Genomic DNA, 14,970 nt, shown 5'->3' with positions numbered 1-14,970 from the left:
GGCCCTTAGAAAATAAACTGAATATACATTCCTCCAGGTGTATGTTTTCTTATGGAGCTGTAAAGCCTCATGAATAATTAATGCATATGTAAATAATAAAGCTACAAAAGTCACTCATAATATGACTAATGAACATGACAGATTTAAAATTATATAACGAATTACTATATTCTATAATATTACTGGAGAAACTCATTTTTATAGCACAAATTTTATTTTTAATATTTCTGTAGGATCAGATGTGTCTATATTGGGCACTTAAATCAAGGTCAAATGGATCCCCAACAAACTTCTAGAAAAACCAGGGAAGACCATAATTGACATCACTAGAATTTCTAAAGTGAAAAAACCCCAAACCAATCCAGACTCCACTTTAAGAATTTCTTTGTACATCCAAATAAAGCACAGAAGACACAAAAGCCCCATTTTTATTGAACTCTTTTGTAGGTCACTGTTAACTTTAGTTCCAGATAAAGGTATTTAATTAACCTTCAAACAATTCAAGAAAAGAATCTAACCTTGGCAGTGGAGGAAAATGAAAGCTCCTCAGGCATTTTGAATAGCTTATCTTATTTAGGAAAAGGCAACCAACAGATAGAAATCATACCCAAAATGCTAATTAAAATAAATGTATCTGGCACCAGGCATATGATCCACATAATGTTACACTGCTGCAAACTTTCAGAACTGTGATTCAGTTGTACACTGGAAAATGGCGCAAGCAGAATTTTGTAATCAGTTGCTTACTGAATAGACTGAAGCATATCTCCCCTCATCCTCAGTGTTTGGACATGACGTCCTGGCCATGGCAGGTTATGCTGCTATATGTGGGACGTGGGTTCAGTATGCAAAGTAATTTACTATGTAAAGTGAAACTGCTGAATAGGTGAATAGAATGAATTTGGGTGGATGGATGATGTGGAACTGATGACTGAATAGAAGGAATGTATTTTGATGACTGAGTGAAGTGAACCTGACAAATGAACCTTTTTTTTTTTTTTTTTAAATCATCAATTTTGCAAGAAGACAGAGCTAAATAAATCACTTTGCTAGCATGTTTTCATGAGACCAGGATAAATGAAGCACAGTTTTCCCATTGATAACTGAGCTAGTGTGTGTGGCTGAGGGGCAGGGTCTGAGTGGCCATTGTTACATCTTTGGAAAGGGTACAGTATGCGTTCCCTCACCACACCAGTCGAACTCAGGCCCCACCCTCACTTCTCCTAGCCCCCAGAGACCAATAGCGCTGTTGGCACTTGCTTTAAGTGGTTCCTGTACTGTGTACTCTGCCATTGTGACTAGCTTCTCCTTGCTTCTTCTCAAATCCCTGACCTGAACAGGCTAGTCACAATTTAGCCCTAAACATTTAGGAAAAAAGCTGCACACAGTTTACAATGTGTAAGGAGAAGGATTGACAGGACTGAAGTTGGACATGACTACAGACTGACAGAATTAGTGCTGTGTCACAAAAATGACGCTCATGGTAGTGAGAAGAAAGGCAACTGGGCTGTAGGGGGTTGGTGTCTGGAATGCCCCACTCTGGGTCCAAACTTGCTATTTCAGGCAAAACTCCCATCTTCAATGTTCAGGAACTGTTTCTCTTTGAGCAATACCTATGGCGCAGTTGTTGCAGAGACACTGAGGGCAAACAGAGAAGCAGCGTTTCCTGCCTATATTGATAATGAATGAATATGGTCATGGCGATCAGAGCTGAAATCTTGGATGGGAAACGCATAACAAGACAAAAGTGACCGACAGCTACAATAGGCGAAACACTGAATCAAATAATTAGTTTGTACTAGCCAGGCTTTGTTATGTAATGGATTTAGAACGTGCTCCATCATTGGAGCATATTTTTGTGCTCTATTAATTTTTCATGCATTCATTCCTCAGTAAATTGATTTCCTCATGCAACACATTAAAAAGCCTCAGGGCGCCAATAATTTATGGTTTATTGAAATTTACACAGGCTTTCTGCACTCGACTCACTTCGCTAATGTGTTAATTGTAACCTGAAATACCTTTGCATTTAGTAAAGCACATTTTTCTTGTATCTGACTTCGATACAAAGAGAGATGGATGCCTTGCTGTGGTTATATTCTTTCTTAAAAACTTAAAATTTATGTCCCGTGGTCCAAACTCTGCTCTCAGATGCCTGGGTATAACTTCAATTAAAGTCAATGGCAGCCATGCACTCCTATCAAAGGACAAAATTAGGACCTGTGTATTTCAAAGTGAACATTTTCCTTTTTAAAAAGAGGCAGTAATAAATGGATAAAAAAATACTTTCAACCATATTAGACTACAAATGTGTACTCCATTTTAGATGCCACAGCAACAACAGATGGCAGCATTGTGGGGGTTTTGTTTTTGTTTTTCCCCCCCCTCAAAAGAAGATAATTTTGAAGGCCTCCATTTTTGGGTTCAGAGCCTTGGACATCTTGGGCCTGATCTTCAGAGGTACTAAGCATCCACAGCACCAATTGATTTGTCAGGATTGGGTCCACTCCATACTACCCAACCTCCCCAATACATACCTTAGGATTCAAAGACATTTGTTGAGATTTAAAGGAGGGCTCCAGATGCTTTTGTGTTCAGTTCAAAAAAGCTTCTGCTTGTGCACAACACTGACAATGTCACTTAATAAACAGGGAGCTTTGGACAATATTGTCCATAGACATATACACTATCCCTGCAATGACTGGATGTGGAGAAAGCTACTAGAGGGGAGGCTGTTCTAGATTTGATTTTGACAAATAGGGAAGAACTGGTTGAGAATTTGAAAATGGAAGGCAACTGGGGTGAAAGTGATCATGAAATGGTAGAATTCACTATTCTAAGGAATGGTAGAAGGGAGAACAGCACAATAGAGAGACAATGGATTTCAAGGAGGCAGACTTTAGCAAACTCAGGGAGTTGGTAGATAAAATCCCATGGGAAGCAAGTCTAATGGGAAAAACAATTGCAGACAGTTGGCAGTTTTTCAAAGAGACATTATTAAGGGCACAAGAGCAAACTATCCCACTGCATAGGAAAGATAGGAAGTATGGCAAGAGCCCAGCCTGGCTAAACCAGGAGATCTTCAATGATCTAAAATTCAAAAAAGAGTCCTATAAAAAGTGGAAACTTGGTCAAACTACAAAGGATGAATATAAACAAATAACACAAGTATGTAGGGACAAAATTAGAAAAGCCAAGGCACAAAACAAGATCACACTAGCTACGGACATAAAAGGAAACAAGAAAACATTCTACAAATACATTGGAAACAAGAGGAAGACCAAGGACAGAGTAGGACTTGGTTACTCAATGAGGGGGGAAAAGACAACAACAGAAAATGTGGAAATGGCAGAGGTGCTTAATGACTTCTTTGTTTCGGCTTTCACGTCAATCGGAGGTCTAAAATAGTGAATGCCAGTGAAAATGAGGTAGGATCAGAGTCTAAAATAGGGGAAAAAAAAACAAGTAAAAAATTACTTAGACAAGTCAGATGTCTTTAAATCACCAGGGCCTGAGGAAATGCATCCTAGAATACTCAAGGAGCTGACTGAGGAGATATCTGAGGCATTAGCAATCATCTTTGAAAAGTCATGGAAGATGGGAGACATTCCAGAAGACTGGAAAAGGGAAAATATAGTGCCCATCTATAAAAGGGAAATAAGGACAACTTGGGGAATTACAGACCAGTCAGCTTAACTTCTGTACCCGGAAAGATAATGGAGCAAATAATTAAGCAATCAATTTGCAAACACCTAGAAGATAATAACGTGATAAATAACAGTAAGCATGGATTTGTCAAGAACAAATTGTGTCAAACCAGCCCGATAGTTTTCTTTGACAGGGTAACAAGCTTTGTGGATAGAGGGGAAGTGGTAGATGTAGTATATCTTGACTTTAGTAAGGCTTTTGATACTGTCTCGCATGACCTTCTCATAAACAAACTAGGGAAGTACAACCTAGATGGACTACTATAAGGTGGGTGCACAACTGGTTGGAAAATCATTCCCAGAGAGTAGTTATCAATGGTTCACAGTCATGCTGGAAGGACATCATGAATGGGGTCCCGCAGGGATCAGTTCTGGGTCTGGTTCTGTTCAATATCTTCATCAATGATTTAGATAATGGCATAGAGAGTACACTTATAAAGTTTGCAGACAATACCAAGCTGGGAGGGGTTGCAAGTGCTTTGGAAGATAGGATTAAAATTCAAAATGATCTGGACAAACTGGAGAAATGATCTGAAGTAAATAGGATGAAATTCAATAAGGAGAAATGCAAAATACTCCACTTAGGAAGGAACAATCAGTTGTACACATACAAATTGGGAAATGATTGCCTAGGAAGGAGTACTGCGGAAAGGGATCTGGGAGTCATAGTGGACCACAAGCTAAATATATGAGCCAACAGTGTAATGCTGTTGCAAAAAAACCCAAACATCATTCTGGGATGTATTAGCAGGAATACTGTAAGCAAGACACGAGAAGTAATTCTTCCGCTCTACTCCGTGCTGATTAAGCTCAACTGGACTATTGTGTTCAGTTCTGGGTGCCGCATTTCAGGAAGGATGTGGACAAATTGGAGAAAGTCCAGAGAAGAGAAACAAAAATGATTAAAGGTCTAGAAAACATTACCTATGAGGAAAGATTGAAAAAATTGGGTGTGTTTAGTCTGGAGAAGAGAAAACTGAGAGGGGACATAAGAGTTTTCAAGTACATAAAAGGTTACAAGAAGGAGGGAGAAAAATTGTTCTTCACCTCTGAGGATAGGACAAGAAGCAATGGGCTTAAATTGCAGCAAGGGTGGTTTAGGTTGGATATTAGGAAAAACTTCCCGTCATGGTAGTTAAACACTGGAATAAATTGCCTAGGGATATGGTGGAATCTCCATCATAGGAGATTTTTTAAAAGCAGGTTGGACAAACACTTGTCAGGAATGGTCTAGATAATACTTAGCCCTGCCTTGAGTGCAGGGGACTGGATTAGATGACCTCTCAAGGTCTGTTCCAGTTCTATGATTCTATGTGCACATAGTATCTGACTCCATACATCATTTAAGGCATACTGCTACACAGTGTATATTCAAATTTTAACCAAGATTTGAGTATACAATACAAGCGTTAAAAATAAATGATTAGTTAGAAAAACAAACAAGCCAGGGGTTTTATTACAAAGCTCATGTGCTAAAGGATTTACCCTTATTTTCAAAATATACAACAAAGCACAGTATTTATAAAATCAAGTAAATTCCACATTTATATGACACTGTTGTATTGTTGGAAGAAATTATTATATTACTCAGAATGGGTTCTGTGCGAAAATAAAGATAATGGAGACTGTTACTTGGACTATGCAGAGTGTTTGGCAAATAGAAACTCTCAGCATCACCGGCCCTATCAGACGAGGAAAGAAGAAACAAGGATATTTTAAGGAGGGATTAAAACTGTTTTGTTGCGCTCGTTCTCTATATTTAGTTATATAAGAATGTTTTGATTATCTCTTATTTTGTTGCTTTGTTTATGGTTAATCATAAATATATGTTTATACTTAACATTTAGCAAGAAATTTACCTTCATTCTATTATTTGCTTTACTAATTAACTGCATCTTCCATGAGAAAAAAGCACACTGATATTTTAAATATGTATAAATTAGCTATTAAAAATTAATGGATTTCATACAAATGCCTCTTTTAAATTAAAGACTCCAGAAAAATAAAGTCTTTATGATTTATAAAGTTCAAAAATTAATTAACTGAAAACATTCTTTAGCCATCTGACACCAACCCATTCTTACACTACTTGAATATTTGGAAACCACTGAGATTGCCTTGAACTTATTCTACACGAAGCACGCTTAGTCATGTATTATTAATAAATTCTACGTTTGATTAATTTAGTATCTGGACTAAAAAGGTTTAACAGGAAAATAAAATAACCAGCAGTGTTTTACAGTAAAGTCTGACAAAAGTATTTTAACGTGAACACCAATTAAAGTGATCATATGTCCAAATTTTTCATTTAAGGTCCTACAGTCTTTGAATCTTCTTTTATGACACCTGAAATGTCTTGTTTTTTCCCCATTACAATCAAAATATTTGGCTTTTTTATAGTCACAACATATTTGTTCATAAAATATTGTTATACAATGTGGAATTTGTTCTATTTACCAGGAACAATTCAGTGGAACGAGGGTTCAGAGTAATGACTAGTGTTTGGAGTGAAAAGAAAAATTGAATGATGTAGACACTGTCAAAGTTGTTCTTTTGCTCAGAGAGAATGTTAAATGACACTTGTTCAATGTTTCATGATAATTAATTCATAATGATAAGCTAGTGGAAAAAATTCTCCACTCTGAGTCAGAAGCTGGCAGTAACAACATCAACTCTTTTTTTTTTTTAAGTGTCCTTTTCTGTGTCTCTTTCACAACCTGAAAAAATGTCATCACAATTTTCCTGATTTTCAGTTTTGAAAATATGGTCACCTTAACATTATTTGTCATTAGTGTGCTTTCAAGGTTGTCTTCCCCCCCACACACTGCCCCCCATATGTTCAGAACAGCAGCTGCAAGAGAGCATTTTTTGCATTTCTACCCCGATTTAAGAGTTTAAAAAGCAACAGCCGCTAATGCAGAGTGAAACTAACCAGGACTGTGGTCAGCAATGGACTTCCTGGAAAAGTGACTGCAGGAGTATGGCACTACACTTCCTTAGCAATCCCCAATATTGATAGTTTGTCACAGGCATTCACAGTGCAACATGTAATATATATTAGACATAACAGACCCAATTCTGATCTCACACTAGCATGGACACAAACCGAGTAACTCCACACCAGTTTAAAATTAGATGAGAATCAGGTCCAGTAGCTATGAATAAATTTCTGCTGGCTGATGCCTATACACAAAGGCCAGAAAACAAATGGCCAAAAGAAAATGTAAAATGGAAGTTCTGTCCTGATTTTGGCTTCCCCACAAAACCCATGAAATACTCTGGAGGCTTTTCAGAATAGAAGCCTTGTAGGGGGTTTCCAGGTGGGTGTGGTCTATACATTTGTCTGTGTAAACCCCTTTACCTTTCTATGGCATGTAAGCAGCACCCCAAACCTGCAGATTGGATTATTCCTATTCTGGACTGAAATCTCCTTTGCAGGGCTTGGCAATTGTGCTTGGAGATACAGATGGCAAAAACAGTCAAGACGACATTTGCAGGATTATGTGCACCTGTTTCTATGATGAAATAGTGCAGTTCCAGAATTTGTCCATTAATACAACACCCAATAAACAAGAGCTCTTATCTACAACAAACTAATTTCTACCAAAACCCCCCAAGTTTACCCAACCATCTAAATTATTTGTTATACACAATATTGTTCAGAGCTAGATACTCTGCCCTACCTGTAGGTGGTAAGTTCATTTTATTTTACTATTTTCCTCATTTATAGGATAAAAGACATGACTGATCTTATTTTATTGAAGCCCTTAATATTCTTTAAGAAGCTTAGCACTTCAAAGCAAGAAGAATAAGGCAATGGAGTTATTGAAATGAAGCAAGTTAAAGCATTACACATTATAATATCTAACAGATAAGGTTTTAGAAGCTTGCCTTACAACAAAACCATTGATAAGGATTAACCAGCCTGCTAACAAGATAACCTTCAAATGACATTTAAACAGGTTTTCCTTTAATGATTGACTCATGTCAATTTCTTTTAAGATGCTGTTCAACAGATGCTTAAATCCATCTGAAAGTAGTCATCTTTGATTTGTCTAGTTTTCCTAGGAAATGCATGATTAGAATGACCAGCTTTGGTGCATTGTTCATGAAAACCATTTAATCATGATCCTAAACACAGAAAATGGAAGTGCACTCCGATCTACCAGCTGTGAATTAAGCTGAAAACATATCACTGCTACTTCAGTCCTGAGTCTTATTTTAATCACAGCTTTACCATTGTTTCAAACTATATATGATGATCTAATGAGGTCTTCAGAAGTAAAAGGCTTGTGCCACAGACTGCGTCACTGACCCTTCCTTCCTCCAGCATACAAAGTCACAAGACACCTGCTGGTCTGGGACATCCATTTGATTCTTTTGAAGTAGTTAGATGCAGAATAAGGCAGTCTACACTATAGCCTATGTCAGCATAATTTATGTCGCTCCAGGGGGTGAATAAACCACTCCCCAAGCAACATAAGTACACCAACTTGTGTGCCCAGCGCTGTTGGTGGGAGAGAAACTTCTGCCACTTGCGAAGGTGGTTATTTTATGCTGGCATAGAGTGTCTTCACCATAGACATGGCCTCAGACCCTTATCAGTTGGGTGACATAACCTTGTCTCCATAACTCTTTTATAGTTGAACAAAAGCTTGACGACCTTCAGGGCACAGTTTCTTCCTATTTGTCCAGGCTTTTGCTTGAGGGGCAGAGTGCTGTGTACACAGTCTTCTCTAAGGGGCAGGATTTTATTTACATTGCTAGTCACACTGATCAATAATACATTTAGTGTTTTAATCAGTTTTATATATTCACCCAGAGACAAAGTGATGAAATGTGTTACCTTCACCTTGAATGGTCACTTACAACACGTTAACTCTTTATGCTAAAACAATCTATTCCACCTTGTATTTAGCTGTGACACTGAGTACCTTTAGCAGACCTAAAGAAGAGCTCTGTGTAAGCTCGAAAGCTTGTCTTTCGCCAACAGAAGTTGGTCCAATAAAATATATTACCTCACCCACTCTGTCTCTCAATAAATCTAAAAATACATACCTCTGTGAGAGTCATAATGAGAAAGTTTATCACTTTAATTAAATCCAAACTAAGTTATTCCCACCACTGGATTTCCCAGCACATTCTGTCTTTTGTGCATCTTTCTTTTAGACTGTAATCTTTATTTTGGGGTTTACTTTATTTAAGTGTCCACTAGCATTTGTGCTAAGCAAATAATTAAAAATAAGCATATTATAGTTTTCTAAGCAAAATAAAATGTTTCATCTAGGCTGGATTTTTTGAGAGGGAATGAAGGGAAGAGGAGATCCATGTAACTGCTCTTTATATCTCCATTTCCCCTGATTTCCAACCTTAGCAAGTGCTCCATTGGTGGTGAATATTAATGTCAACAACAAACCAGCAAGGCTGATTTATACAAAGAGTAGAGTAGAGTGTAATGGATTGCTTGATGGACACAAAATTGTCAGTTAAACCAGTTCTATATATAAGTGAGCACTGGCTGCTTGCAACTGGTACTGAAGTGGGGAGCAATGACTGTTACATGGGTTGGATTATTAAAGGTGTTCGACATTCAGTTTTGCATGGCTTGAAAACTACTCAGGAGATAGAACATGTTGTGTGATAGTGCATGTAAAGTGCAAGGACAGTATGGGGATCTGAAACACAAACCACTGTAAGAGGTCTACTGGATCCCGTGGGACAAGAAAGCCAGGAACCATAAGACATCAGGAAAAACAGAATCCTAGGATAATCCTTTTCTAAGTGATAAATGATTGTCACCTTTTGGGATTTTTCATTCTAATCAGACATTTTCCTTTTTTCTCCACTGTAATTCATGCCAAAGTTTCACACAAAAACCTCTTGCTTTCATCCTATTAATCTTTTGCCTGCTCCATTTTTGAGGAAATTTCTATTTTCCATTTTAAAAACACAAAACCCCTAGAAAAATAGACCCAACACAATATCATCACATGAAATTGAATGTATTTGGGTGGCAGGGGGAGAGACAGCAAGTATTGATTTTATTACAAAATGCTGTCTTCATGCTGGGATTTCCAAGTAGACCTGAAAGAGATATCTTTCCAAATCCCCATTACAATCCAATTGGATTTGGGTGCCTTTGAGGCTTGAAAATCCTAAACATAGTGATCAGAGTTATTTAAAAGCAGAACTGCACAGACACATATGTAGATAATCCAAACTGTGGCCTTATAAAGGAGTTTCTCACTTCAAATAATGAAATTTGCTATACAGCAAAACACAGACTACTCACTGGGAACCACAGCAAAAGAGGAAAGCTGTAACTTCAACATACTTCTGCAGCCACAGCTGCGTTGTTAAGAGTGAAAAAGGAACCACTGTTTATTTTAAGTCCAGCTGTGCAAAACCAGTTGTTTTTGACTTCACAAATATTTGTATGCAGAAATGATAGTTTTCAGTCTTGGAAAATTAAGCTGCAACACTATGAAAAGTTCATGGTGTGAAGTAAAAAAAAAAGTCTGCTTTTCCACAAGATTGTAAAAAAATTATTATTGCTAGGGTATGTTGAGAAATGTTTTGGCATACCTCTTGAATAATACAACAATGAATAATCACTTAGTGAACATTTGAATTCTTTAAGATCCTGATTCAGCAGGGTACTTAAGTGTGTGCTTAAGTTTAAATACTTGGAATATTTCAGTGGGACTATTGTGATCTTAAATAAATAAAACTAGAAGAAATCATAAATTAAGAAATGAAAGCAACACAGTCTGACAACTTACTAAATAGACATCCAAAACTGAAGCATTATCATTTTCCATTTCCAGTGTGCTCTGTTCTGAAGTCAAGTAGATGGCACTGTCTTCTAGGGTGAACGTTGAACTCGAAGGTAACCCTTTACTGGAAATACAGGGGGGGATATAATGAATACAAAAGCAAATTACATAGGGGAAAAAAAAAGCCCTACAAACTTCAACACTTACGTTTTTGTACTATTTTACAACTTGTTTCCCCCCCCTCCCCACTTCTTCAGAGCTATACTTTTTAAGCCGACAAGTGCAAATATGGCCGATTCCTCGTTAGCGAAAAGTGCTCACGTACGACTAATGTGCCTTATCCACACATTTCTATTGGTTGGGTTGCATTAAATAAAATGCTATCAGGAAGAAATGATGCTCTTTCTGAACGCTGTAGGCCAAATCCTGCTCAAAGTTACAACAGGATAAATCTGGAGTAACTTCACTGTCGTCAGAAGAGGTATTCCAGTTTTCACCGGATATAACTGGGAGAAGAATTTCCTGCTGTGCCCTTAATTTTTAAATTAAACCCAATGACGAGCGTAATAGCACCCCCACATAACACAAAAGGCTAAACCGTCCAAATAATACTCATTATATCCCCTACTTCAATTTAGTACAAAAGAAAAGGAAAAATTGACATTTTAGCCTCCCACCAATGTGATCAGGTTATACTGTGATCAATTTATAGTCATGTTTTTCCTGTTTCACTCATCCTGAATTACAAACAGTCATTACTTTGACAATGTAGCCTATTATTTATTATCCTGAAGTACCATTGTTTTCTTCATTTGGCCTAAATTAACTGTTATGTGTGAGGGAACACCCACAACAAGATTGTACCTGCACACAATTCAGAGTAACGAAGTTCAGTAATCGAGGACTGACCATATTGTATTCTGGTGTGCAAATATGGGATTAATTTTCAAAAGCATGTCCCCATGCAAAACAACAACAACAAAAAAGACATGAAAATGTGCTGGTGTGTGCAATTAATGCAGTTGTGCATATGTAAGGCTAATTCTTTATCCACTGGGTGTAATTAGCTGATTTTAATGAATAATCGTAGGGAGGAAGTGTGAAACTGCAGGTGGATTTTTGCACTTTCTTGCAGGAAGAGCTTGGGCCTTCATTTTTAAAAATTGTCCCATAAGGCTAGGATTTTTAAAAGGAGTCTAAGAGTGACATGCCCACCCCTTGCTGAAAGTCAATGGCACTGTGGTACCAAAATCCCAGCCTAGATTTTTAGTCCCAGATTTTCAAAGATGGTCATCCTTGCTTCATCCACAAGCATCCCAGGCAACCAGTTACAGTGCTGCCACTCCAGGAACTAGGAAAGAAGGATTCATTTATTCCTCCCCTGAAGAACTTCCCAGGTTACAGTTTGACTACTTGGGTTGTGTGCTGGGGACAGGTTTTGCTCCTATGTGTATGCCTAAGAAAATGCACATCACATACTACAAGAGTATTAGTCATTGCACTAGTCAGTATTATTAAGTCTCCTTTTCAGAATCAGTAAAATTAACACTCAAAATATAAAACAAATACAAACAGAATATAAAACAGAACGGATAAAAATGCCCAATACACCTGATGCCATACTAGTATTAGATGCATTCTATTACATTAAGATAGTATTGTTATTTTGTTATCTAGTGTATTGGGTGTCTTTTCAATAATAAGGCCTTATTCCCTTTCCTTCTGGGCTTATCCAATTCCCACTAACTTCAGGGGAAGTTGGATAAGACCCTCTATTTATATGCCATCTAGTAACATTTCAGTCATACTACTTTCATTTAACTAAAGACAACAAACAATAAATGAAGCCAATCTGCCAGGGTAGCACTGGGAGTGCTTCTTGAATGTTGACTATGTTTTATCATGCCACACAAATAAAGCACTGGCTTGAAAGATGTTGTCCCTGGCAAAAAAATTGAGAATTAAACAGAAACAAGAGTTGCTTTAGCTTTCAAAATTCAATAAACTCATGGGGCCTAATTCAAACCTCAGTATGTACAAAGGCACACACACACACGGCCATGAAAGGATGGGAATCACACAGAGGGTGTGGGGTAGCTGTTATTTATGTAAGGATGGGGGCAGGTGTGACTGCAGAGACCAAAGGTCACCCTCCACTTTGGAAGATAGTGCTCCAGGCAGCTGGGTGTAGAGCAGACTGGCAGGCTGCAGTTTACAGCAGGTTCTCAGTGCTGTTTTGTAATGTTTAAATAGAAATAATTTAAATGATTAAAACACAAGCTCTTCATGCCCTAATAAGACTGCCGCCAATACACAGTGGCTTTTCTATCCTGCCCCAAAAAGCTGCAGAGCTCACATTCTGCAAGTCCTCTATGTTGGGAGCTGGAGAGACAGGGTGTAAGAGTTGGGTCGGGACATTTTAGCTGTTTTCCCCGATAAATCAGCCAAAAGTGGTTCTCTGACTACTTGGAACAAAAATCTACTTCTACTCCAGTTAGTTTATTGTTTCATTCAAAGCTCCAGAAAGAACCTGGTACTATACTTTCTTTTCTAGAACACACTGCTCTCCTTTCCTTACCAATACATTATTTTCTGCTACAGCCGATGTTGCTATAGCCTCCTGTGGCTAGATAGAGCTAACACCAGTGACATGATGCTAAGTGCTGTGAAATTTAACCAGTCATTTTAGTTACTGTACAGATAGAATCCATTTTAGTAGTTAGCAGCAGTAATGGTTTCATCTTTTAAAAAATGTAGATGCACTGTCTTCACCTTACAAGGTGCCCATCACCTACACATAGCAAGGAAGGACAATGGTTTCCATGTTATAGTCCCACCATGCAACAGGAGATGGGTATAAGGCAGCAGTTGAGGGAAAAAGAAAAACAGAAGGTGGGAGAAGACAAAGAGAAGCTACTCTTAATGGTCACAATCTAGTCACCCAGCCATGAACTTTCTATGAATAGGGCCCTACCAAATTCACAGCCATGAAAAACACACCATGGACCATGACATTTGCTCTTTTGTGTGCTTTTACCCTATACTATACAGATTTCATGGGGGAAACCAGCATTTCTCAAACTGGGGTCCTGACCCAAAAGGGATTTGCAGGGGGTTCCAAAGTTATTTTAGGGGGTTGCGGTATTGCCACCCTTACTTCTGCACTGCCTTCAGAGCTGGGCGGCCGAGAGCGGAAACTCTTGGCTGGGCGCCCAGCTCTGAAGGAGGCGCCCTACCAGTAAGGGTGGCAACATCATACTATTCCACCCTTACTTCTGTGCTGCTGCTGGTGGCAGCTCTGCCTTCAGAGCTGGGCAGCCGGCCTGCAGCCACCGCTCTTCAGCTGCCCAGCACCACTGTCAGCAGCAGCAGTGCAGAAATAAGGGTAGCAGTACTGCAACCTCCTCCCCCTTCAATAACCTTGCAACCCCCCTGCAACTCCGTTCGGGGTCAGGACCCCTACAGTTACACCATGAAATTCCAGATTTAAATAGACTGAAATCATGAAATTTATGATTTCAAAAATCCAATGTCTGTGAAATTGATCAAAGTGAACCGTGAATTTGGTAGGGCCCTAACTATGAGGCAACAGTAGAGAGAGTAGGGGAGAGAAAGACAGACATGGGAAAGATATATGTAAGAGGGAAGAGTAAAAAACCCAATGATAAGATAAATCATTGGTTTGGGAGTTAAGACCCCAAGACCGTGGTCCCCAACCTTTTTTGTCTGGCGGGTGCCAGATGATGAGCCACAGAGGACCGTGGCGGTGGACAAGCATCCGCCGAAATGCCGCCGACAAGCAGCAATGTCAATATGCGTCGCCGCCGAAATGCCGCCGACAAGCAGCGTCATCCAGAGGCGTTGCCGCTGAAATGCCACCAAAAATCGGCGGCATTTCGGCAGCGACGCCTCTGGATGCTGCTGCTTGTCGGCGGCATTTCGGCTGATGCTCGTCCGCCAGCCAGTACGCGGGCGCACTTAGATGCCCAGGCGGGCACCATGACACCCATGGGCACCACGTTGTGGACCCCTGTCCCAAGGGAAAGAAGGTATCATAGGAGAAAAAGGAAGAGGAATGAGACAATAGGAAGTGCGTGAGCCAGCACATTTCTTCCTGTAATTGAACTCCCTACATGTATCTATGTGGACAGCAAGCTGCCTCTTGCTTCTGTGACTATCATTTCAAATGGTCACAGGTCATCCCTTTAGCAGCCATTCATAAAAAGGTGACAGTCTCCAGCACAGAGCTGTTTATTAGATGGGGCCTTCCTCCGGTGGTCATAAGATTTCAGTTGATCAGGTCCCATGCTGCAGGGGAACCTCACTGTTGTGTGGAGGGATAGCAACAAGGAAATCACCACCCTTTCTTTCTTTTTCTTTCTTTCTATAGAAGATGGGGTAGAAAGTAAAAGCTCAACTACAAATCCTTGAAAAAGGCATGCTCAGAGCTACCTGGTGAACCAGACAATGCAAAACCCAAGATAAAG

At 39.1% G+C, this 14,970-nt stretch overlaps 1 protein-coding gene across 1 annotated transcript in view; it reads right to left on the bottom strand.

Annotated features, from left to right (window-relative positions):
- PIP5K1B (phosphatidylinositol-4-phosphate 5-kinase type 1 beta) overlaps window positions 1-14,970 on the bottom strand; it is a 166,826-nt gene that overhangs the window by 2,988 nt on the left and 148,868 nt on the right. Inside the window, exon 14 of the mRNA XM_034773731.1 lies at window positions 10,490-10,607. Within this exon, the coding sequence (XP_034629622.1) occupies window positions 10,490-10,607 (118 nt within the window). The remainder of the gene's footprint in view (window positions 1-10,489; window positions 10,608-14,970) is intronic.

The sequence above is a fragment of the Trachemys scripta genome, chromosome 6 (genome assembly GCF_013100865.1).
Source record: "Trachemys scripta elegans isolate TJP31775 chromosome 6, CAS_Tse_1.0, whole genome shotgun sequence".
Lineage (NCBI taxonomy): Eukaryota > Metazoa > Chordata > Testudines > Emydidae > Trachemys > Trachemys scripta.
Note: the sequence above shows the minus strand (reverse complement) of the source record. Positions and strands in the feature narration are given on the sequence as shown.